This window comes from Stylophora pistillata, chromosome 12 (genome assembly GCF_964205215.1).
Source record: "Stylophora pistillata chromosome 12, jaStyPist1.2, whole genome shotgun sequence".
NCBI lineage: Eukaryota > Metazoa > Cnidaria > Anthozoa > Scleractinia > Pocilloporidae > Stylophora > Stylophora pistillata.
Window position 1 is genome coordinate 23,079,508 of NC_142530.1, and position 27,209 is coordinate 23,106,716.

The following is a 27,209-nucleotide window of genomic DNA, read 5'->3' on the forward strand; positions in this document are numbered from 1 at the left end:
CCGACCCTCAAAATTTTCAGGTCGGATTTTTCGTTCATTTGCGATCGAGTTAGACCTTGTGGAGCTCAAAATGTAAAGTAACAATGCTATAGAATACTCTCCTTGGAAAAGAATGGATATCAAGGTCTTAAAGGTGACAGAATAAGCTCTCGAGTCAACGACACTACGATTCTCTAAGAAGATGCGAATTATGGACGTAAAGTGAAAACCGAACTTTCGGACTTCAAGCAGGGCCCAGCGACAATTTGTCGATTCGATGGCCCGGTAAATATTATGTTCGGGTAGCAATGTGTTAAAAAAGTATCGTTTAATAGATGATTTTTAAAAAATTTACCGCGCATTGTGTTTACTTTCTTGGTTTCTCCAAAATTTTGACTTTTCACAGACACTTGTTACACGTAAGTGTCAATGGGTTTAATCTATACTGAATGAATTTTTTACAAAAAATTTTTAAAATGTGTAAAGAAATTTTATTGCAAAATGTTCACTTTTTGGGAGCTCCGCTTTTAGGCTTGGCTAAATCTGTATATTATATGATACACAGTGGGACTTCTTATCTGAAGTGCCCTCTGATAAATCCGCCTATTTTAGTCGTAGCGGAGTGTTTAACTGATATGTTTCATTCTCAGAAGAAAATCAGAGCACTATATTACATGCTAGTACATGTTTATATTGGTAATAAATGTTAATAACTGTAATGTCATATGCTTTATTTGTAATTATTGGTTGTGTACCCAATAAACACCTTGTTTAGCTTTTTCTCTGGGAGCTAGATCCTTTTTGACGCATCGATAAGGATAATTTCTTTTATCATTATTACAAGAGTTAGGAAGAATAGGGAATATAAATCCCTGATAGAGTATGTGCCTTATTCTAATCATTTAACATAAGAGTTTTATTGTGCTCCTGTGCAGGTGTCCGCAGGGCTGTTACTGCGTAGCTTTATATTACATTACACTCTGGGCTAATAGTAGGGCTACTAACCAGGTGAATCTGGCTATTGCTAACACTTTTTTGAAGTTACACATGCATGAATAATCGTAAAAGATGCATGACTAGATCTGGCGACTAGTCGTAAGTCTTGAGAATCCACCCCTGTCACTTTCATTGTCCTATTTCATATAGAACTCCATACAGCTCAAAGCCAGAGAGATAGAATACGTGTGTTCCCACAGAATTTACACCTGTTTGAATTATTTTGAAATAACGCATGGGTCCCCATAAACCTTGTAGAGGCCATGTTTTTGTGTCTTGTGTCCAATGGTAGTTTTTGTGGCTTCTTATTGTCTTCCATTCTCCATCAGCGAGTCCTTTCAGCTTCCAGCTGGTGGGTGCACCTTTTTCCCGATTTCCAATCTTCAACGTGTAGTTTGTGGGTAACAATAAACATTGACCCAAATCAATTTGCCACCAAGATTTTTTCCTGTTATTTGTACTTAGACCTTGCTTACTTTTGGTCGCTTTAAAGCTGTTTAGTAAATCCTTAGGCTTTCCTGAGCCACGGCCAGACCAGGTAACCTTTATTCCAATGTTGCAATCAGCTGGATTCATCCAGTCACGATGACAAAATTTTCTTCCCAGAGAAGCAAAAACACCTCTCTGGTCAAAATCGAATTGATAGCTAAGGACATCTGAAATAAAGCCAGAGTATTTCAAACCTAATATTTCTTTGTGTTGGTACATTAAAACCATGATAGTTTACATAGTATCAGAGAGCTTAAGCATGATGTTTGCGGGAAACGGCAAAGACTATCACGAAATCGATTTTCCCGCGTTTGTTTAGAACGGTTGCCGTTTGCTCTCTACCAGAGACAACAAACGAATTATTTTGCCACACAATCCTCTGTCATGGATACAGAGAATATCAGGGGCGATCAAGAGGGAGCTTTCTTTGCGCAACATGCTTATATACATGCCAATATAGCTATCGCACATTTATTTTCTCTTGCGCACATACTTCCTTTTGCGAAAGTCATCCACCTCCTCGAGTCTGGGTTGAACTCGGATTCTATGTTCAAATCGGGTTCAATGTTATTAAAAATGTCGTCCTCGTCGAGCCCTTCCACTTCATTTCCCTCGTAGACCTCGTCGACTTGGTCGACCTCGCCGTCATTACCCTCTTCCTCCCTTACGGATATGGGTATCTGGGGTATAGGTAGTGGAAGGAGAAGAGGAGGGGCGTCTGCTATCTCTTCACCTTAAAATTAAAAAAAGGGGCTTATGAGCAGTTCAGTTTAGTTATCAGTATTACTGTCATTAAATATGCTGTTCGCTATATTAGAACCAAATTCCTCATGAGTCATACATATCTCTGTTCCCGCCAAAATTGTGACGTTCTTTGTTATTAAAGTCATATTCTTTTTTTTTCTTTTCATCACATTTTCATCAAGTTTGCTTGTTTTCATTAAGTTCGTTCGTTTCCTTTTGTCATGTTTTCGTTAAGTCTGTTTGTTTTCATGCTCAATGTTTTTTATGGTATTCCGTTACCTTTTTTTTGAATAATTTCTCTATGTTTGTATATCTGCCTAATAATTTGGATATATCAACAAAGTTGAAATGGTAAATTGGCCACCGTAATGATTACAAATGCTGACGTTTCGAGCGTTAGCCCTTTGTCGGAGCGAATAGAGGAATTGTGGGTTGTGTGTGCTTTTAAAGGCAGAAAATGGAGCTACGTTATTGGTGAGAGCATGGCAACGAGAAAAACATATATAAATTAGTGGAATGAAAAGCGTTCGTTGATCCCTGTGGGATTTAGACTGCCGGTTTGAAAGACGAGCTTTTGTTCAAAACTGTAGTTACCATTCCAGAAAACCTCTCACTTTCCGATTCAGAAAAATCCATCCTCAGTAAGGGCTTAAATTTCGTTCCCATTTCTAAAACAACTGACGAATTCTCAATTAAACAAGACGTAGAAAAATTCCTTCGCCGCGTTCAATTAAAAGCCTTTATTCACAACAAAGAGGATGATTATAACACCTCGAACAAAGACACTTTCGAGTGAAGGTGTAGTCTGATCGTCCGGGTGAGTGTAGTCCTGAGAAGGACTGTTGTCGGTGGTAGTTACTGACGTTTCGACAACCTGTGCGGAAGTCATCATCAGAGTCAAGTGAATGATTATTGTCAGTAGAATGTTCTTATTCCATTCTTATTTCAGTTCGTGCTTTTAATTGAACGCGGCGAAGGAATTTTTCTACTTCTTGTTTAATTGAGAATTCGTCCGTTGTTTTAGAAATGGGAACGAAATTTAAGAACATTCTACTGACAACAATCATTCACTTGACTCTGATGATGACTTCCGCACAGGTTGTCGAAACGTCAGTCACTACCACCGACAACAATCCTTCTCAGGACTACACTCACCCGGACGATCAGACTACACCTTCACATGTTACCCCCGGGTTCAAACCATTTACTGCAAAGACACTTTCGAAACACTTCAGACTCGAAAGTCTAAATGGACTCCCCCAGAGGGCCAATTCGCATCATTAGACTATTTTATCAAAAAATGCGGCCACGATATCAACAAACTCAATTTCAAACGTATTACCAAATTTTCTAATCTCTCTTCTGAAGAGTGGTCGGCTCTAAAAAGTCTTAGAAAACGCAAAGACATAGTTATCAAAGCGGCCGATAAGGGCGGCTCAGTCGTTGTTTGGCGCACCGACCTCTACCAAAAAGAAGCTTTGCGGCATCTTTCTGACACCTCTTTTTATCAAAAGATCGACAAAGACCTCACTGCCAGCAATCAAAACTCCGTCAAGAATACGATCAACCAACTCATAACTAAACAAGAATTGCCGGCCACAGCGAAAAATCTCATCATAATCACTCCTAGAACTTCTCGTATTTACTTTTTACCTAAAATTCACAAACCTAGCAACCCGGGTCGGCCCATTGTCTCGGCTTGCAGTTGCCCTACCGAACTTATCTCCAGCTGTCTAGACAAAATTATGGCTCCCATCGTCAAAACTTTACCATCATATATTAAAGACAGCCAACACGCTCTTCAAATTTTTCGAGACTTTAATTTTCTTGGCCAAAACAAACTTCTTTTCACCATGGATATTACGTCTCTTTACACTGTCATTCCTAATGGCGAAGGCCTTCTGGCCCTTAAACATTTTTTTGATCAACGTACTGTTAAGGAACCTTAATCTGAAACACTACTACGTTTAGCCGAACTAGTGCTCACTCTCAATTGTTTTTCATTCGGAAACAACTTCTTCAAACAAACCAATGATGTAGCCATGGGCACCAAAATGGGATCTAGCTATGCCAATCTTTTTGTAGGTTTTGTCGAACATCAATTTTTCAGCCAATACAACGGGTCCAAACCTGAACTCTACGGTCGCTACATCGACGACTGTATCGGCGCTACCTCCTCTACCAGAGAGGAGCTCACTAAATTCATAACCGCAGTCAATTCTTTTCACCCGGCTCTGAAATATACTTGGGAAATTTCTGACAATTCTTTATCCTTTTTAGACGTCAAAGTTTCAATTAAAGGTAACGGTTTATGCACTAGTGTGTATTACAAACCTACAGACTCGCATATTTACTTGTTATATTCGTCTTCGCATCCATCTCACGCTAGAATTCCATTCCTTTTTCTCAGTTTCTAAGACTTCGTCGTTTATGTAGTGATGACTCTGATTTCCACCACAAATCAGAGTCAATGTGCCAGTTCTTCGATAAACGTGGTTACCCTGTTTCCGTCGTTCAAGCGGGTTACCACCGCGCTCAACTTATTGATCGACATTCAGCACTACAAACGTCGCATAAGGAAGATTCCGACCGCATTCCATTCACTCTCACGTTTCACCCTCACAACCACTCAGTTAAATCCATCATTCTTAAGAACTTTAAATTACTTCAAAACGATCCAGAGACGAGCACTATCTTTTCGCAGCCTCCGCTCATTTCATTCAAACGCGACAAAAACATAGGCAATTTTTTGGTCAGAAGTTCTTTTCAGACTAATGACCAACCAGGCACTTTTAAATGCGCTCTTGCACGATGCAAAACGTGTCCTTTCATTCACAACACTGATAAAATATCGGGACCAAAACGATACATTAAGATCACCGATCACTTCACGTGCACCTCCGCCAATGTAATCTATTGCATAACTTGCACTTATTGCAAAAAGATATACATCGGCGAAACAGGCAGAAGACTAGGTGACCGATTCCGAGAACACCTTCGAGACGTGGAAAGGAATGACAAGGACACATCGAAACCAGTCGCTAGACATTTTAATTTACCTAACCATTCTAAGCAACATATGGCAATCTACGGTCTTTCCTTGCACTTAGGTGGCACGGAAAGCCGTAAAAATCTTGAACAAAAGCTCGTCTTTCAAACCGGCAGTCTAAATCCCACAGGGATCAACGAACGCTTTTCATTCCACTAATTTATTCATGTTTTGCTCGTTGCCATGCTCCCACCAATAACGTAACTCCATTTTCTGCCTTTAAAAGTACACACAACTCACAATTCCTCTATTCGCTCCGACGAAGGGCTAACGCTCGAAACGTCAGCTTTTGTAATCATTACGGTGGCCAATTTACCATTTCAACTTTGTTGATATATCCAAATTATTTCGTTACTCCCACAGACGCAGCCCCAAACAGTTTCTTTCGAAACTATCAGCCTTTATTCATTTATATCTGCGTAAGTTTTTTTGGTGTAAATTTTAGCCATTCAGGGTCTATGGTTAAACCGTACTCAACTCGTTTGTATCGTCTTAAGTTAGCATTTTGCGGCAATCTCGTACAACGCTCTTGGGTGTCTTTATTGCGCATTGTTTTGTTTTCTAGTTTGTCAATTACCTTACGTACAATTGTAGTACGTTCTTGTTTGTAACTTTATTTCAGCAACCGCTCAACTTCGCTTCGCTTCGTTTTACTGTATTTCTTATGTTAAAGGGCGCGTATCAGTTGGTCATGTGCGTGTGTTTTTGGCCGTCATAATCCCTAAATGATAAGCTGAATTATGCATGCATTTTTAATAGTTCTTACTTATGATCTATGGGACCGAGGACAGGCGCATAGATGACGTCGCTCAGACAACATTTTTCATTTTTTACTATATAAAACAAATAGATTAGACGTGGCCCTGCACTAATCACCAAACACAATTACACAGTTATTTTGCTATTTTTTCTATTTTATATTGACCGTATGCTCTCGACCAATAAATAAATCTTTTGAGAAGTTTTGTTGTGTAGATTATTTTCGTTTGTTACCTTCAGGAGGTTGGCGTTCTTCATTCTCGAGCTGACTGGCGTGGAGCTCTGAATCATCTTCCCATGTACCTTTAAAATTTACTCGAATAAATGAGAAGGTACGTAATAGTTTGAAATGAAATGACATTTTCAACCTCTGATCTGGTTAATAAACGAAACCCTTTTATGATCCTGAAGTGAAACACTGCTCCAAGGGTCTGTCACGCTTTCATAATGAGCCATGATACAGTTCGGTATCAGTCAGTTGCTTCCAGAAGATAATGACACACTATGTCTTTAACCAGTTACGAAATGCTCTGGCTGATAAAAGATATCTGCGAATCTTAGAATGCTTAAAAAATTCAGTGTTGTGGGCTCTAACTACGGATCATTAAATAATTTCCAACGTCCTTTCACCTTCATCTGACGCTAGGTCCTGTATTCCTGAAAACTCTCCACTTTCACTTGATTCCCCGGCAGGAAACTCTGTGTCTAGAGAGAGGACTTAAACGTTTGGGAAACCGCAGTTATGGCGCATTTTGCATAAATGTCTCGAATGACAACGTTTGCCTCCTTCCTTGCACATTTGCCGCTGCTTCAAGCGGACCATCCTACATAGTAGTGCGAAATATTTAGCCTCAAAGATTTAAATGTATTCATACGACAAGCTGAATCCTACTCGCCTTTTGACTGTTTCTCACTTATGATCTATTGCGGGACAGACGTAAAGATGATGTCACTATTAACAACATTTACTTTTTCTTTATAATGTAAAAGAAATAGATTCCATGTCACCGTGAGTCTGTATAATTATAGATGACAGAAGACGTCCAAATGTGGTAAGAATATCGGTGCCACGCTTGGCTGTGCCTCGTGTGCCCCTTTTATTGTTCTTACCACATTTTGACGTCATCCGTAATCTATTAATGAACGAAACCGAGGCAACATGGAATCTATTTGTTAATTAGTACATACCGTACAGGTGAAAAGTGCTAGTTCGGAAGTGATCAGTTAGTGTCTGGTTAGTAGTAGTACGTGCTCTGATTATTGCCAAAAGAAATCAAGAATACCTCTCTAAAGTATGTAACTTTCAATTGTTCGAAAAGATCACTAGAGTGCGGAAAATAGAGGTTCGAGAGTTTGTCGCGTCACAGAGCGGCCAGGCTGCTAGGCAAGGTTTAAAATGACGGCGTCTCATCAATGTTCGCGATTCATCCGTAGGAGCAATTTATTTAATGATGTCACATGTAAATATATTTATGTTATTATTTTAATAATTTTTCGACTTTTACCTTCAGGGGGTCCACGTTCTTCAAACTCCTGCGCCAAGGCTCTTCCCAAATCATGGTTCAGTATATCTGCAAAAACATAATCAGACAAATGAAAAGCCACGTAGTAATCAGAAATAACAATTTCAACCTTTGATCTTTTTAATCAATGTTCGCGATTCATCCGTAGGAGCAATTTATTTGATGATGTCACATGTAAATATATTTATGTCATTATTTTAATAATTTTTCGACTTTTACCTTCAGGGGGTCCACGTTCTTCAAATTCCTGCGTCAAGGCTCTTAAATCATCATTCAGTATATCTGAAAAATCATAATCAGACAAATGAAAAGCTGCGTAGTAATCAGAGATAACATTTTTAACCTTTGATCTTTCTAATAATTTTCAATAAGCTGAAATATTCACACACGCACAGATGATGTCTAATCCATGGTGACGTCACTCGACTGCGCTCCGTGTTCCATCTCTTGTTCTCACCACCCTTTTGGGGATCATCAGTAATCTTTTGACGAACAGAAGCACGGCAACTTGGAATCTATGTTTTAAACTTTGGCTTCCTTAAGATAATGAAAATACCACTGCAAGAATCTTTGATAGTTCCCAAATTACAGCCATAATTTAGTTCAGTATCAAGCAGCTGCAAACGAAGCAAGGACACAAGATACCTTTTATTACCTCGTAAAAATATCAGTCACACCTGAATTTCTTAAAAATTGCTACGAGTACTAAATACTGATTATTAAAGAATTCCCACCATCGTTTCAGTTCTACTTTAAGTTAAAGCTAGAACCTGCATCTCTAAAACCTTTCCTCTTTGCCTTAGTACCACAACGTAGAACTGAATAGTTCACGTTTAACGACACAACAAAACACATCGGACGTCTAACGGAGAAGAGATAGGTGTATATGTTTTAATTTCAGTTATCTCACTTTCCGGTACTTTTAATCATCTACATTTCTCTTTATAAAGCGCGATTACACGGTAAGTGTAGCAACCTGCAAGTTTATTGAAAACGACAGATTCATCGTCAATAACCTGTAAAAAGTAGGACATGAAGTATCTAAAAATTAGATGAAGGCATTTGAGAGCTTGTAAAGCTGTTGGCTGCTTTGCTAGTTCAATTGTTATTGGTTACTTGCAGTTCGCACGCATCTCATCACCGAACTATTTTACTGCAGGCATACGCGCTGTTTTTAAGTCTTAGAAACGCTACCATTATACATAAGATGTGCATCAAAGTCCACATCCACAGTGAAATTGTTAGACCTATCCAGGAGAAGATCCAGGAGAATGATAGGATATCCGGCACGCAGACCCCCCTGTCCGCCGTTTCAGAGAACGCCCACATCACCGAACACCTTCCCCCCCCCACCCTAAAGCATGAGGAGCTTTGGCCCTGGAAAAATTCGCAGCATGTATTCTAAAGAGGCGCCATCATTTCTGTCATCAACGCAGAGAACCAATTTACACTTGCGGTCAGTAGTTGTCTCTAGTGTGTTAATCAAGACTGGGTATGCCATGAAGATAAATCAACTGCTCACGAAGATTTAAACGAGCCGTTGAATTATATGAGTAGCAAATTTAAACAAAAAATTGGAGAAAAATATTTGAGGCGATTAAGAATGTCGAAAAAAAAAAAGATAGAAATGCCTGTAGCCTCCTCAGCTGTAATTTAAAATTCGTGGCAAAACATTGCTGCATTTTCAAAAATACTCTTGCATTCCTTGGTATCTTGTAACCTTGCCTCATAATAAATGAGGATTTACTGAAAATATAAAGTTTCAGTTATCAATGTCTGTTGTCAGTATTTGTGAACAATAACGCGCGCTTTAGCGTTTAGAATCCAGATCACTTGTTTCGTTCGCATGTATAATGTATGACGTCAGGTATTGTATTTGTGCGTTACGGACAGCTCGGCAAGGAACCTTTCGTCGATTGTGATTGTTATGTTATGGTTCACCTATAATTAACAATTCACAATGAATCATGGATCGGAATTACTTAGTGCGATCTCATCATGGAGGCCGAAGTCTTCGATCGATCGGTTGAACTTTCAAGAGTTACAGGATCCAATCTCGACCCATAAAAACTCTAGTGTGTGCTAACGAAAAATTAATGTGGAGTCGGGCCGAATGCTTCTTCAAAGAACGAAACGTTTCGTCGATTCTCCGATGAAATACGTAGTGTCACGCCAGCGGTCTCAAGCACGCCAACAAGGCTGTTCGTTCAACGCCAGCCAGGCAACTAAACAACTTGTATGTTGTATCTTCATTTGGTCTCTGTGCCGCACTACTTAACAGCGAGAATTTCCTGCAGATGTATTTGTGAGTTCTCAACTGAATAGTTATTCTTGTTGTTGATACGGTAATTCAAATCGTTTTTGACTGTTTAAATACCAGACAGATTTGGCGGGAAATGCCTACAGTCGAATGACCACGGGAAATTGCAAAAATTCTTTGAAGTATAGCCGAACTTGATACCAAGATTTGGGAATTTGGAAAGAATAATGGTTATATAAGTTAATTTTTGTGTTGCTACCCTCCTTTAGCAGCTTTGTCTCCGCCTTCTTCTCTAAATGAGTATTGCATCAACAGCACTATTATTGAAAAAGTATTGAGTGGTCCTCCAGGTTTGGGTATTGTATACATGTACCTGATGTATTTTTAATTTTATCCATACCCTCTTGGGTAGTGTATACCTGAAGGTTACTTTTAATCTTTTCTATAACCTCTTGGGCAGTGTATACCTGAGAGTTACTTTTAATCTTTTCTACACCTTCTTGGGTAGTGTATACCTGAGAGTTACTTTTAATCTTTTCGAGACCCTCTTGGGTAGTGTATACCTGACAGTTACTTTTAATCTTTTCAACACCCTCTTGGGTAATGTATACCTGAGAGTTACTTTTAATCTTTTCTACACCCTCTTGGGTAGTGTATACCTGAGAGTTAATTTAAATCTTTTCTACACCCTCTTGGGTAGTGTATACCTGAGGGTTACTTTTTAACCTATACCCTCTTGGGTAGTGTGTACCCGAGGGTTACTTTTAAACTTTTCTACACCCTCTTGGGTAGTGTATACCTGAGGGTTAATTTTTAACCTATACCCTCTTGGGTAGTGTATACCTGAGGGTTACTTTTAATCTTTTCTATAACCTCTTGGGTAGTGTATACCTGAGCGTTAATTTCAAACTTTTCTACACCCTCTTGGGTAGTGTATACCTGAGCGTTACTTTCAATCTTTTCTACACCCTCTTGGGTAGTGTATACCTGAGAGTTACTTTTAATCTATTCTACACCCTCTTGGGTAGTGTATACCTGAGGGTTACCTTGTAATCTATACCCTCTTGGGTAGTGTGTACCCGAGGGTTACTTTTAAACTTTTGTATACCCTCTTGGGTAGTGTATACCTGAGGGTTACTTTTCATTATTTCTATACCCTCTTGGGTAGTGTACACCGGTGAGTTACTTTTCCTTCCACAGTAGACGGAAAAATAGTCAAACGGCATGGTGCATTGATTTGGGATCATGAATTGGTTGAGGTACAGCTTATCAATGTAGAAGAAAAATAGTCGTAACCTGAATGTTACGCTCTGCGTAACCTAAACATATTTATCCGTGACATAGCTCCAATTCAAAATAGCTATGTAACGTATGAAATATTTCTCGCTTTGCATATTTTTCTGCCTGTTTCCTGGACGCTTTACCGCCTGGTTTGTGAGCCCAAATCCATAGAATGATGTAATTTTTTACGAAATGCAAGATTATGTTCTGGCAAATATACTGGTACTGCCGTTCCAAAATCGTCGCATTTAAAAGGTCATGATAAGAATAAAGCGTGTAGACAGAACGGAAACCGTCCGTTGAAAGCGATGTGTATTCTCCGGCTTATCTAATCAATGCAGTTTATGGACCTTTAAATTTCAAAATATGCACTGTTCAAAGAACGACTTTCGGAGTCAGCCTTAAATATGCCGTTGATCATGGAAGTTTGCAGTGACATTTGGCCTGGATTATTTCTGGACATTGTGTTAACGAATTACTATTTGTTTCGCTCAAGAAATTGTTTCTACCAAGAGAATACGCAAAGAGAACCGCTCTTCAGGCTATTAATGATAATTAAATCGAACAGCGACAGCCTACTCAACAAATAATCGGAACTCATCTCCAAATGCCGCCACGAGAACAAATACCACTTGAAGAATAGCTAATTACCACCAAACACCACAATAGACCATCATTCCACTACCTACTACCACAGATAATTCATAAAGGCTAAAAGTTTCTAAAGAAACTGTGGTGCTGCGTCGGTGGGGGTAACAAGGTAATTTGGTTATATCAACTAAGTTGAAGTTGTAAATTGGCCACCGTAACGAATAAAAAGGCAGATTGGGAACAGAAAGGCAGATTTGGAACATCTTCGGAATCTCCTGAATTACATCCCTTGGCACTGTGCTTTTCTTGAAGACAACATCGACCTTGTTTGGTCTGCATGGTCGGATCTATCGACCTTGTTTGGTCTGCATGGTCGGATCTACTGCTATCGGCTGTTGACGAATGTATTCCAAAACATCAAGTTATAAGATCCACAAATGCGCCATGGATTGGCAACAACCTTATCAAACTTTGTCGAAAAAAGAAAATACTCTACAAGAGGGCTAAAAAATCGTCTAAGGAGTCTGACTGGGTCAATTATCGTAAGTTTAATAATCAGCTAAAAAAGAAATGTACCTCTGCGCGATGGCAGTATATAAACAATTTGACTCAGGAGCTAAAATCGAACACTAGCCCGAAGCCTTTTTGGAATTACGTAAAATCCAAGAGAAAAGGATCAAGCGATCTAGTATCCTTGAAAGTAAACGATAAGTTTCTATATGACGATATTAGTATTGCAAACAGCATGAACCATTATTTTTCGTCTGTATATACTGCTGAGGACCAAGCTAACATTCCAGTTTTCGATTACGTTACTAACCAGAAATTATACAACATTTATTGTTCCCCTGAAGAGATCGAAAAAATGCTGAAAAATTTAAATATCTATAAATCCCCAGGGCCAGACGGCACATCGCCACGGATTCTGAAAGAATGTAGCCAGGTGTTATCATCTCCGTTAGCGTTACTTTTGAATACATCTTTTTCGTTTGGTCAGCTACCAACAATGTGGAAAAACGCCAATATTACACCGGTGTACAAAAAGGGGAATAGGAATCTTAGAGAGAACTATCGTCAGATTTCACTAACGTGTATTCTATGCAAAATTGCGGAGAAGGTGGTGAGGAATCGAGTCGTTGGCCGTTTTCACACTAGAGGACGGACAAATCGTCTGGACGGACAAATCGTCTTAGACGAACAAATCGTCTGATGTGAAAACGGGACGAACAAATTTTTCGACGAACAAATCGTCTGATATTTGGCCGTCTGGAAAGATGATTTTTTGAAGACGATTTGTCCGTCCAGACGAACAAGTCGACGACAGTACGACTTAAATTCATATCAGACGGTGAAATGTTCGATTTTCTGGCCGCGAGGAAATGGGACTAACAACAGAGCGAGGTTTTATGGGAAGTTTCAACATGGCGGCAGCCATTTTGCTTTACAACACGAGCTAGCGCCAGTTCTCTTTGCGCTCATAAGACGGACAACTTTTCGGCATATGGCCTTCTCGAATTCAAATTCGAAGAACAATTGCCAGACGATTTCTCCGTCCTCTAGTGTGAAAACGGCCGTTGATTTTTGGTCTGATGAAAATCTTTTCAACCCAGATCAATTGGCGTACCTCAGCGGTAAATCCACTCTATTGCAGTTGTTAGCATGTTATGATGACTGGGCTAAAGCTAGAAATTGTTCTAAACCTACTGACGTTATCTTTCTAGACATGTCCAAAGCTTTTGATAGTGTACCACACGAGCGTTTATTTCTTAAGCTGAATAGGTACGACATAGATGGGCCTTTACTACAGTGGTTTAAACATGACAAACAGAATGCAACGCGTTGTTAATAGATGAAAGTGTTCGGATTGGACGTCAGTGAATTCCGGGGTGCCCCAAGGAACAATTCATGGCCCTATTTTGTTCATCATCTACATAAATGACATCTCAACAGATTTGACATCTACTGTTAAGATTTATGCGGATCAGTTCGCCAGATGTTGATATCCCTGCTCTGCAGAGTGACCTAGATCGATTGAGCATATGGGCAAATAAATGGCAGATGCACTTTAATCCGGATAAATGCGAGGTCATGCGTATTACACATAGAGAGGATAAAACTAAACCAATTTACTCGCTGGGGGGGGGGGGGCAATTTGGGTCGGTAGAGAACACTAAGGACCTTGGAGTAAACATCTCTTCTGACCTGTCCAGGGGCATGCATGTATCAGAAAAGGTAAACAAGGCAAATTATGGTACTAGGTATCATATAGCGGTCCATCGGAACTAACAGCCAGTACGTGTTTTCGCAGCTCTATAAGTCACTGGTCAGGCCCATACTGGAGTATGCGGCTCCTGTTTGGAGTCCGTTTTTGATTAAGGATATTACGACTCTAGAAAAGGTTCAACGAAGAGCTTCGCGACTAGCTTTAAGGCAGAAACGAGGCGAAATGAATTACGAACGCCGTTGTAGCTTACTAAAATGGCAAACACTAGAAAAGCGGAGAGAATTTCTATCTCTGGTTCAATTTTATACGATAATTTATAGTATTGATCACCTCTCTTTCCCAGATTTCTTTGTGTCTGCCAATAAGTGTACAAGAGCTAACCACGACTATAAACTTTACCTGAAAAGAGCAGTTTGTAATTGTTACAAATATTCTTTCTTCATTCGCATTGTGGGGAAGTGGAATAGCTTGCTAGGATACATTGTACACGCCCAATCATTGTCTGTTTTTAAGAGTGGACTTAAAATTTATTTGAATATTTATTGAATATTTATTGAATCTATAGCCATTAAATTTTATTTTTTGTACGTTTTTAGACAGGGAAATTGTTTTTATACAGGGCTAACCTCATGATTTTCCCTTTTCAGAATGTATTTTTTAATATTTGCGTTGTAGCTTCCTGAATAAATGTTATGTTATGTTATGTTAAAAAAGCTGACGTTTCGAGCGTTAGCCCTTCGTCAGAGCGAATGGAGGAATTGTGGGTTGTATGTGAGTTTAAATATAGAAGTGGGGGTACGCCATTGGTGGGAACATGGGAAAATGGGTGGGAACAAATGGGAACATGGCAACGAGAAAAACACGAATAAATTAGTGGAATGAAAAGCGTTCGTTGATACCTGTGGGATTATGAGTGCCGATTTGAAAGATTAACTTTTGTTCAAGAGTGTTTCGGCTTTCCGTGATGCCTAAATGTAAGGAAAGACCGCAGATTGCCATATTTTGTTTATTTGTTTCTAAAGATTTGCACATTGTACAGGTGGAAAAACAATAGGACACTTAGTCCCCTACTAGGTTCATCCACCTAAACCCAACCCACCCCATGCCACCCATCCCACCCATCCCACCCTGGGGAAGGACATCCATCACAAAGTAATATCGTGCGTGGCAAATTAACGTCTCCTACCCCTCCCGCAGGAGACGGGACCTCCATTTATTCGTCCCTATCCGAAAAGACTAGAATATCTAACCATTTCTTGATGTTATAGAAAGGCAGCATATTCTTCTCAATTATTTTAAGACCTTGAGTGTTGGTCCGGCCGGGGCTCGAACCCTCGACCTCCCGCACAACAGTCCACCGCTCTATCCATTGAGCTAACTGGGCTAACTTAGAATGATTAGGTAAATTAAAGTGTTTAGCAACTGGTTTGGATGCGTTCTTGTCATTCCTTTCTACGTCGCGAAGGTGTTCTCTGAATCGGTCACCTAGTCGTCTTGTTGTTTCGCCGATGTATAACTTTTTGCAATAAGTGCAAGTTATGCAATAGATTACGTTGGCGGAGGTGCAAGTGAAGAGATCGGTGATCTTAATGGATCGCTTGGGTCCCGATATTTTCTTAGCGTTGTGAATGAAGGGACAAATTTTGCATCGTGCGCGAGCGCATTTAGAAGTGCTGGGTTGGTCATTAGTTTGGAATGAACTTCTGACCAAAAAATTGCCTATGTTTTTGTCGCGTGAATGAAATAAGTGGAGGTTGCGAAAAGATAGTGCCGGTCTCTGGATCGTTTTGAAGTAATTTAAAGTTTTTAAGAATAATGGATTTAACTGTGTGGTTGTGAGGGTGAAACGTGAGAGCGAATGGAATGCGGTCGGAATTTTCCTTCTGTGACGTTTGTAGTGCTGACTGTCGATCAATAAGTTGGGCGCGGTGGTGACCCGCTTGAACGACAGAAACAGGGTAACCACGTTTTTCGAAAAACTGGCACATTGACTCTGATTTGTGGGAAAAATCAGAGTCATCACTACATAAACGACGAAGTCATAGAGGCTGAGAAAAGGGAATGGAATTCTTAACATGAGATGGATGCGAAGATGAATACAAGAAGTAACTATGCGAGTCTGTAGGTTTGTAATACACACTAGTGTAATACACACAAGGACAATTTTCAGAACAACCCTACATGTCGCCAGATGAATCCAACCAAATCAGAGTTAGGCAAATGTAAGCAAGCAAATCCTTGATAAGATAAATGAAGCCATCATCGACAAGACCAACGTTCATCAATGGAAAAACGCAAGAGCGACCCTCGACTGGTTCATCAATATCCCTAACAAAGACCATCACTCGTCCCTTGCCTTTGATCTTCTACCCGTCCATTTCACACAAGCTTCTAAGCAACGCCCTATCTTTCGCGGCTTCCTATACAGATATTTCCGCGGAAGACAGAAGAATTATTTTTCACACCAAGCAATCACTTTTGTTCAACGACAACATCCCATGGAACAGAAGCATTCAGCAACTTCATTTGATGTTACAATGGGCTCGTTTGACGGTGCTCAAACCTGTGAACTAGTGGGATCGTACTTGCAAAACCAACTACCAGAAGGCATCAGAAAACAAATAGGCTTATACAGGCCTAGGGATGACGACCTGGACGCATTCCAGCAACACCGAAAAAGATCCAAAATATCAAGAAAGAGATTTGCAAAGTGTTCAGCAGCAACGGCTCAAAAATAACTATCGAAGCAACCAAAAAAAAAGTTGTCAACTTTCTCGATATCACTTTGAACTTAAACAAAGGATCTTATAAGCCATATACAAAGCCTAACAACGAACCGCTTTATGTGCACCGTGAAAGCAATCATCCACCTTCCATCCTAAAGAACATTCCCCTGGCAATCAATAAAAGGCTTAGCGAAATCTCATCGGACAGGGTATCCTTCGACAAAGCAGCACTCATGTATCAGCAAGTGTTAAAAGCAAGCGGCTATAATCAGCAATTAAAATTTGACACAACAACTAAAGACCAGACGACTAGAGAAGGGAGAAGAAGACACCGAAATATAACTTAATATAACCCACCTTTCAGTAAGAACGTTGCTACTGACGAAGGAAAGAAATTTTTAGGCATCGTAAAAGAATACTTTACACCAGGGCACCCGCTATTCGTGCATGTCAAATTCGGAAAGAAAAATCAGCGCCCACAACAAGTCTTCCCTCGCAAATAATTCTCAATCACAAGAAAAATCGTGCAATTGTAGAGACAAGCACTCTTGTCCGCTAGGTGGCGATTGCCTAGTTCAAAACGTGGTCTACCAGGCCACAATTGAAAGTCCCACGGGAAAGCAAACATACATCGGACTTACCCCGAACCAATTTAAAACAAGATTTAGAAACCATGCGGCTTCATTTAGCAATGAGAACAAAAGGAATACAACAGAGTTGAGCAAATGTATCTGGTCCCTAAAAGATGCCGAATCGGAGTTTGTCGTGACCTGGAAAATAATGGCCCCGCGCCAGGCCGTACTCGAACGTAACAAAGAGATGCAATCTTTGCGTAACAGAAAAATTTTTCATCATGTGCAGACCAGGGGCGGGCACCCTGAACAAAAGGAATGAACTGGTGAGTGCGTGCCGGCACTTAACCAAATACTTGATAAGGCATGCTTGAACCATCAACTTATAAAAGGAACGTTAGCCAACCGGTTTTATGCTCCTGAAGAGAGATGACTACCAGACCCTTTCGAAACAGTTCTGTAGTGCGAAGTTTTAATTTTATTTTCCTACACAATTGATTATAAAGCTCCATGATTGAAGAGCACTCTCCGACTCGAGGATAAAGTTTTTACGTTTATATATATATATATATATATATGTTTGTGGAGGAAAGAAAAAAAATTAACTACGCTTTCATCCTGACAAGCCTGTTTCGTGGTTGCCCACTCATCATCCCTTGATGAGTGGGCAACCACGAAACAGGCTTGTCAGGATGAAAGCGTAGTTTATTTGTTTCTTTCCTCCACAAACATATACGTCGCTCTACATTAATGTATTGAGCACTGTTTTAGGAATATCTACGTTCTACAGTTTATATATATCTATATATATATATATATATATATATATATATATATATATATATATAAAGTTTAAAAATTGCGAGGATGGGTAACTTCTGACGTCAAAAATATAAAAAATTTTAATAAAAAACGTTTCGGTCCGAGACCTTCTTCAGTTATTTACAACTTTTGAAATAAAAAAAAGAGAGCATTAAATAAGATCGAAATGCTAATGATTACGTAATTACAGATAACGACTAATGAACTGGTGCTAATAAAAAGATAACAAAAAACCTAATTACAAAGGAAGCAATGGACAAAATACAAGAAAAAAACCCTAAAAGCTAAGAGATAAGAATACTAAATATGTTAAAATGAGTGGCGTAACCAATTGCAAAGGAGTACTACAACTGTAAACCGTAACAAAATCCCAAAACAAGGCCTTTGGAGCCCGAAAGGGCACATTAGCAACAAAATCCCTGGAGGGAATTAGCAACAAAATCCATAAGTCAGGTTTCCTACAGTTGCAGCTTTTCCTAGCTTGATCATTAGTGCGTGCGAGTTTCCGGATTTCTGCTTTGTTATGGTTAGATGTGACAGTTTTAATGCTGCCCATGCAGCTGTCGCTCAATTTAAGGGTGTTTCGGTAAAAAATTTTGTGAAGAGGATTAGTTTTGGTGAAATGCTTATCAATAAGTGCAAGGAAGCATTTTCCGATGTTAGTTTCCACGTTCTTGCTATATGGTGGGTTACATCATGTAATGTTCCGCTGCCTGTTTCTTCGTGGACGTGGTGCCTGGTTTAATGCGGCTTTGAATGACAGGGTTTTAGCTATACCCACTTTTTTTGAGAGCTTCCTGATAAATAGGTTTAGCGCTATCGAAGCATTCCCCGTGGGAAGATATCTCGGAGAGCCTCCTATTGATTGATTCAGGGATGTTATGCAGAATGGATGGTGGGTGGTTGGAATTTTTATGCACGTAGAGGGGGATGTTGCCTTCCTTGGTGAAAGGATAGTACTTCCCACTTGAGAGGTCAAGCGCGGCATCTAGAAAATTGGTTTTGGTGATGTTAGCCTCGACTGTGATTTTTAAGTCATTGTCGCGGAAGACGTTGCAAAAATCTTTCTTGATATTCTCTATTTCCTGCGGTGTTCCATTGAGGGCAGCCAGACCATCATCCCGGTATAAACCAATATTTAGACCATACTTCTCAGTAAGAATTGATAAGAGAAAGCATCCAACCAGCTCACACGTTTTCGCTCCATCGAAGTATCCCATGGTAACATTAAAGAGGTTGCTGGCAGAATTTTTCTCCCATGGGCAATCATCATTGAGTAGCAGAGATCGTTTTGCGTGCAAGATAATTTCACACTCATGGCTGTTGATTTAGCGGTACTTAGAGCCAAAATCTAGTGCTTTGGAAAACAACTTCTCAGTTATGGAGGGGTAGAATTCACAAACGTCGAAACAGATGAATGAAAGAGTTGCCTGACGATTGCTCCGCAAGAGGCATGAAACTCAGAGTTACAGTAAAAGTTCAAGTAGCCTAGATCTTGAAGTATAACTATCCACAGCTCTAGCCCTGCTATCGAGCACTTTTTAGATGATGATCTCCTTCCGCTATTTTGGTTATATATTTAACAAATGGTAAACACCACAGCGTACACTATTGAGATATGGATGCACGCGGGAGGTTGCTAAGCACGAAAGAAGCGTAAGAGTCGCTCGAGGCGATAGCCGAGAGCGACTCTAACTTCTTGAGTGCTTAGAGTGCTTAGCAAACCTCCCAAGTATAGCTTACTAGGCTTCCCTAGTTTGAGCACTCTGGCATGGCTTAGACGATACCACAAATGTGGGATCGTTCGGAGTAACCATATGGGTTCTACCCCATCCTAGCATCAGCACTGCACTGATAAGGCCCAGAAGGCCGAAACGGTACTGTCTGCAGTTGGTTATAAATATATATATCTACAAACAATATACCAAGCAATATACCAGCCAGATTATGTCTTACGGGTCTTTTTCTACAATAAACTTGTTGTGCATTTACCTATCTTTTCATGAGCACCCTTTAATTCCAGCTCTAGCTCATATTTTCTTTCATAAATTTCCTTTCTTGCTTCAGCCATCTCATTCAAGAACGACCATAATGCGTCTTTCTCCTTTTGGTATTCTTTGCTCTCTGGAAAAAGTATGTGCTTGTAAGTACTGTAAATTGAGTAAAATGAGATTCTCATGAAAGAAAAATCTCAATCAAAAACAGTCCTTCTAGGCGCAGTTACTACTGTTATCTGACAATAAGATAACTTACCTTCTTTCAGGAGACCGATGGCAAGAAACTTTTGAGTTCCGTCACACAAGATGTCCACAAAGTCACTGAATCGATCTGGAACTTTATCAAGTAGTATATCCAGCAATTTGCTACTCCTGAGACGGTCGTTAGTCTTCTTTTCTATCGCCTTTTTATCTTTTTCATCAAAAATTCTCTTTGTCATAAGCTTCTTAAGTATTTTTGTCACCTCGAGATCTTTCACGATAGCTTCTTTTTGACAATTAATTATCTCCTTGTGCATGTCAGTCATGCCTTGTTCCCTTTTACAGTAAGATCTTTCTATCAGCCTAAATACAAAAATAAAGAAGTGTTAATGTAGAAACGGGTATATCATAATAAAGTTTTGATGGTTTATTACCATCAAAGCCTTGTTTTATAATTTATAGTGGTAGAAAAGTAAACACTTGTTGGAGAAAGGAAAACAAAGCATTATAGGTCAATCACAAACCCGACTTCTCGATTCTAAAAGTCAATGAACAATCTCAGGCGAATTACATACATACATACATACATACTTTATTTATTCCAGAAGCAGATGATAACTATTATATACAAATAAAACTAAAAAGAAAATACTTCTAGAAAAGGAAGTTAAGAGGTTATCCCTGTGTAAAAACTCCCTTAAAAGAAAAGACAAAATATAAATCAAAATCATTACAATCAAATATTTAAGTACGATTTAAGTTTAGATTTAAAATGCTGAAAGCTGTCAGCTTCCACTATATCACCCGGTAACTCATTCCATAATTTGACAATCCTAATAAAAAAAGAATTTTTGTAACAATTAAGTCTAGCTGGTTTAATATAGAGTTTGTATTGATGATTTGCTCTCGTAGACCGAATCGTGGCAATATCAAAGAAGTCTTCAAAATTTAAATGATAAAAACCAAAAACTATCTTATAACATTCGACTAAAGATAAGTAAGTTCTACGGTCAGAGAGAGTGTTGCAGGTTGCATTACTTGTTATGGATTCGATACTTGCGATGGGACGTAAATGTCTCGCTGAGGTCATCTGTTCTACAAATTAATATTAATTTAATTTAGTCCATTTTCACTGCATTTTTGCAGTGGCGAAGGACTAGAAAGGAACATAGGAACCATTCGTGCCAGTCCACCTTCCCACCCATCCCACAGTAATCTCGTGTGTGAGAAAATTAACGTCCCCTACCCCAACCCTGCAGGAGACAGGACCTCCATTTATTCGTCCCTACCCGAGAAGACTAGAATATCTAACCATTTCTTGATATTATGGAAAGGTAGCAAATTCTTCTCAATTATTTTAAGACCCTGAGTGTTGGTCCGGCCGGGACTCGAACCCTCGACCTCCCGCACAACAGTCCAGCGCTCTATCCATTGAGCTAACCGGGAGGCGGTTAATAAAGGCTGAAAGTTTCTAAAGAAGCCGTGGTGCTGCATCGGTGGGGGTAACAAGGTAATATAGTTCTATCAACTAAGTTGAAATTTTAAATTGGCCACCGTAAAGACTAAAAAAGCTGACGTTTCGAGCGTTAGCCCTTCGTCAGAACGAAGGACTAACGCTCCAAACGTCAAATTACCCTTTTCTACAAATTGCTGCGGTAAACGGACGAGTCACAAACATTCCGCAAGTTCAGAATTAAAAATTAAGGACGTCGAAGCACTAATCAAGAGCACTGGACTTCGTGTTGATTTCTAATGATTTAACTTTATTAAAATATACCAATGCTCAAAACCGTCAAACTAATACGAGCGAAAATATCTAGTCTAAGCGACGCGAAAGGACAAAGCCGAACAATAATTGGATGTGATAAAAACACGAACGCAGTAAACGACAAAACAACTCAAACTTGAAATAAAACCGACGAAATGAAACTAAGAAAGGTAAAAACACATGCTCACCGATCGTCCTCTCTGTAGGCCGGAGTAGTTATAAACGGAGGGTCCAAAACTTTGCAATAAACGCAGTAACTTCGCAAACGCAAACGCAAAAACAAACCATGCACACAAACGACGAGTAAAGACGCACGAAGTTCTGAAATACGATCTGACGGAAATGTCACTAATATATAACCTGGACAGTTACAGACGGTGCTCCATTGTTCATTTCTTTCGAAATGGACCAAGAAGAATGTTGTTTTGTTGAGCCATCGTGTGCGTCAAATTAGACCGCTCGACTTTAGTAGTACCCAAACATGTCTTACCTTCTGTAACAGTTGGCGTCGAACCTATTTTGTGTTATGGGATGAAAGATTTTTTTCACTTAAACAAACAAAATACACTTTAGTGTGATCCAGCTCTAAGTGAAAATATATTGAACGTAAAGAAAAGGATAATAAATTTAAAGGCTTTTAGTTTTTCTGAATGCTACTGAATGCGTAAACATATATTATGATATGGACTCCAAATCGAATAGTTCTATGGCTTGCTGGAACAGCATAGGCACGTATTAGCTACAAATAGGGCTAATTAATCTTATTATTGTACATTGTAGTCACCATCTGTCTTCTCATTGGCTAAACGCCCTCAGTTAATTCTGGGAAACAGCGCAACCTACAGATTATTCACTAATCTGTACCTACAGATTGGTAAATAATATGTAGGTTGCGCGCGCAATGCACGATTTCCAGTGGAGCAACGTCAAGTTCACGGACAGCGAAGTAAGAATGGCTTCTCGATTCGCTTCATCGACCCGGCGAGAAACTGAGAAATTACTTGAAGATAAAGATTCGGAAAATACTAAAAGATCGACAAAAGTGGCGAAGGAACTGTTCTAAGAATACCCTAAAGAGAAGAATACCCAGGAGCCACACGACAAAAAGGAATTAACCCAAGTGTTGAAATATTTTATGTGGGAGCGCGAAAAAAGGATGGATCGTTTTACTCCGTGTTCGCTGCGATAAAGAGTTTGACGTTATTTTCTTTAAAACAATGTATAATAAAACAATTATTGGATGAGATTTTTGGTGATATCTGGAATAATCAAGGTCTTGGTTAGTGTTATAACATTTACCTCGACCTTGATTATTCCGGATATCACAAAAACCTCTGACATTCAATAATTGTTTTTATTAAAAACTGGATCATTGGATAATGCAATTCAAGACTTTTTATTGGCTTAGTCATTATGGTATATGAGCCAATATACCATAATCTAATATCTGTGCATTGTAACATCCGGTTTCTCCTTACAAAATGAAGTCGAGAAGATTTGTCTAACATCTTGGGGGCGTTTTTTTTTCTTTTAAAAAACAATTATTCCACTCCAGCTTGTTGGATATGAGATGATTATAGCCAACTGGGCGCTACGCGCCTCGTTGGCTATCTATCATCTCATATCCAACGCGCACTCGTGGAATAATTGTTAAATAAACACTGTACCTTATTTCTTCCACCTTTCGGTCCATTTGTTTGGAGTTCCTCACGCGTACATCTATCGGCTCCCCCCAAGGTCCAATCTCCTTGATGTTTTCTTTGATCTTGGTAGAAATTTCTTTGAAGTTTTGCTTCAGGGATAACAAATTATTATCCTGATGATATAGAAGTTCAACCTGTAGAGTTTCGCCTTTGCACGATATCTGCTTTACCTCAGGGTCAATCCCGTTACTTGAGATCTGTTCTTTCAATGTTTTCTTTATTTTATAGGCGAGATCTTGAAAATGTTGCAGGAAGAATTCCTCAAGGCTAACAGCCTCGGGTATACTTATATCCAAGAAGACAGAAAAAGCTATATATCTCCGTGCCGAAAAGTTACGTTGTAAAGCCGTCTTTACTCGAGGTTCTCGTCCGACAGGTGTGGAAAAGCTTTCCGGAACATTCTCTGCCTCGGTTAGTTGTTCATCCATTTGCTCTAAATTAACTTCAGTAAGAAGTTGAGAAAATTTGATTAAAATTTGATTATCACGTACCATCGCGTATAAGAACGCTGCGGTTAAACGTCTACGCAGGTGCGAATCTTGTAGAGGTAGGTGACTGCTCTCAGGCTTTCAGGATCACGTTGTCTCATAAACAACCACATGAGCGGGTAAGTGGCGGTGTTCGAAAACCGTACCACTTTTCGGATAAGGCTATAAAAAATGGTCAATAGGAAAAACCCGCACTTCATTAAGCTTTGTGTACGAAAAATCCCGAGTATTTCATTGCCTTACTTTGCTTCCTTTTTCAGAAATCTATGAGCGTCTCAATTATTCTCGCTTATTTCGCAGGACCTCGGTTGTTTCTTATGTTTTTTTTTCTGTAACACTGCGTAGAGAATTGGCGCACAGGAAGCGCGCGGGTGGCCAAAATTGATTCCCTTGCGCATGCTTGACGTTTGACGGCTGTGTTCGTTCCAGGTACGCAGGTATATCATCAATTTTGCAATTTCTTGGGAAGGGAGGGTCACCTCAATCTTGCGTTATTCGTGGTCTAAAGGACTGAACACACCGGAAGAAAAAATAGAATCGGTCCCAGCTTCGACCCTTGGCATGTAAACGCTTTACATTACAGAGACACGTGCATTTTTATTCGTGTTATTCACCACTCAGGCTGCCATTTCCAGATATTGGTTTTACCAACTTTTGCTACCAGCAATTAACAGCTACACGTAATGTGTTCAGGTGTCATCTACATGCAGTGTAATTCTGATGAAATTCTAAAGCAATTATTGCTTGCAAATGTAATGTTAGAAACGTAATATTTTTAGTTAAAATATTAGTTTGGTTAGGGTACAAGGGTCTTCTCCAAAATGTTTAGTGTTTTAGTAAATGGTAAAAGGAGAAAAGATCAACTCTAATCTGTTCCAGCATACGACGTTTCAGCCGTCATTCTTCTTGAGGCATGCACGGATTAAGAAAAATTAAAAATTAAAAAGCTAAAACATTTTCAAAAACGCTGCAATTTGGAAATGTATAATAACAAATCAACTTTTCTTTTCTCCTCAAAAAGGTGATACACGACGATGTATATTTAACTTGAAAGAAACATTGCTTTATTCTGTCGACACCCTTTAAATGGAAACAAAGAGGCGTTTGTAACGTATATATGATATATGTACAGAGAAAAAAATGCGCAGTTCCTTCTGGATCTCTTCTCCATGGTAGAGGAACGGGGAACATATAATTCCGAGGGGGAAGGTAATTATTCAGACTAAGTTTCCGAGTGGATTCCTAGATAAACTCTCAAGGGGAATGAAGTGCTCCGATTAATTAACAATTCCTAGAGGTAGTGAAATGGAGTGACCAATTGTACGGTCGCTATCTGACGCGATTTGAGGCCTATAAGGCAAAATCGCACCATCTCGTAATATTAGAGGTCTTGTGCTTTATAGAATTTGGTAAATAAAAAAGAAAAGAAAAAGGAGGAGAAACCAATTTTTGAAGTAAAAAAATAAAAAAATCGAAGTATGTAACCTAACGGTTTCGAACCAACTCTGGCATATAAACTTTAAAGTGACCGGCACGGTTCGTGAGGTCTTACTTGATGTGGTCTTACCCTTGGCTATAAGCCAGTAAGCTAAAAAATCTCGTGGAAGCAGCGCCGAAATTGTCGCAGAAACGTTTCAAGGAGTGATCTTTCAAATTATCAATTGGCCACAGACTGTGAATGTGTTTAATTCGTTGCAACTGGGCTCTACTACATCAAGAATTACTATATACTCGAATCCATCTGAACAGTTCTGTTGTCATTAGCGATTTCTAGAAATATCTGATACATTGAAATGCTTCATCAAAGTTATATCAGTTAAATGAACTCTTGTGATTGAAAAACCAAGCCTATTACTGTTGAAGTTTCTTTTCATTTAAATACCTAACCAGATGTCTTTACAATTGGAAATTCGACTCGGAATAGGCGCCATAATAACAACCTTGGCACCTATTCCGAGTCGATGAAATATGTGAGTATATCATATTTACAGTCATCGCTAACGACGGTTGTGCAAATGAAATTGTCTGACAGTGGCTTAATGTAAGGTAATGTCGATGGCTCTCACAGTAGCAGATAGATTACAAATCATTCGAGATTGGCGAGTGTTCTTTCTTTTCTCCATGTATAAAACATATCTTTTCACGACGCCGACTAGTGTTCAGAGAAAGCAGAAGTGAAAGTTTGTTTTCATTTGATCCGCACATATTTAGGTGCACAACTTCTCGTTCCGCTAATGCTGCATACTGGCGGATCGACTTGTGAAAAGCAGCTAAAATTGTCAAGCAAGTGGCTCAAACTGACCAAAGATTTCTAGGGATCTGACTCTACTTAATTGTATCTGATATAGGACAAGGCATGATTAACAAATCCAAATAAAGAATTCAATGACTTATTATTGTTAGTACTAGCACCTGACGGGTTTCAAAAGACATCGGCGTCGAAAGACAATTAGGGCCAAGTTTTCAAAACTTTTGTTAGCAATCTAACTACGGAGCAGTGTCTTCAAACCTAGCTGCTAACGTCTTTGTTATCTCAGTTACCATGTCTTGAGGTACGTACCTTTGATTTTGCCCGTTAACAACCGACACGATCCAAAAGTTAGGTTTTCACTCGTTTTTGTACCGAGAGTCGATCTGCCTCTCTAAAGTCTCCAGTCTCTTTTTGGGTACATTGCTGATATAACAGAGTAAAATCGTAGGTGGCTAATGGTCTTCTTCGCTATTTTGGTTTGAAATCTAATATGTCAAGCCAGTCTCTAAGCGTAATTTCTATGAGACCTTTGACAGCTGTCACATCACCAGAAATCAGGAACATTTCGAGCCCGTTACGAAATGTCAGCGGTATATCGTATTACAGACAATTCAATATGACGGTGGTGGAAGTAAAGTGAACACGTAACTTTCTATTTTCGTAAAATCCCGCCAGAGAAAGGCCTGGTACTTTACTTTCTCAAAAAGCCAAAGAAGACGTTAAAACAAGGAAAATGGCGGCCAGATTGTGCAGTTACAGGGACTTGTATCTTTCGTGTTCTTCCTT

The 27,209-nt window shown here is 39.4% G+C and overlaps 1 protein-coding gene and 1 long non-coding RNA gene across 3 annotated transcripts in view; both read right to left on the reverse strand.

Moving 5' to 3' along the window:
• LOC111339610 (uncharacterized) lies at positions 1-26,960 on the reverse strand. Of its 2 annotated transcripts, XM_088742051.1 has the most exons (10): positions 26,733-26,960; positions 23,649-24,126; positions 20,269-20,576; positions 20,008-20,139; positions 7,759-7,821; positions 7,522-7,587; positions 6,647-6,721; positions 6,251-6,319; positions 1,958-2,197; positions 1-1,631 (listed from the first exon to the last, which is right to left on the reverse strand). In XM_088742051.1, the coding sequence occupies exons 2-10, from the start codon at positions 24,110-24,112 to the stop codon at positions 1,105-1,107; spliced, it is 1,944 nt and encodes a 647-aa protein (XP_088598177.1). In that variant the 5' UTR covers positions 24,113-24,126; positions 26,733-26,960; the 3' UTR covers positions 1-1,104. The 2 variants fall into 2 exon arrangements, with proteins under 2 accessions (XP_088598177.1, XP_088598178.1); XM_088742052.1 differs by lacking the exon at positions 23,649-24,126.
• The window catches only part of LOC148719322 (uncharacterized), a 108,057-nt gene that overhangs the window by 50,155 nt on the left and 30,693 nt on the right, over positions 1-27,209 (reverse strand). The gene's annotated exons all lie outside the window — the stretch shown is intronic.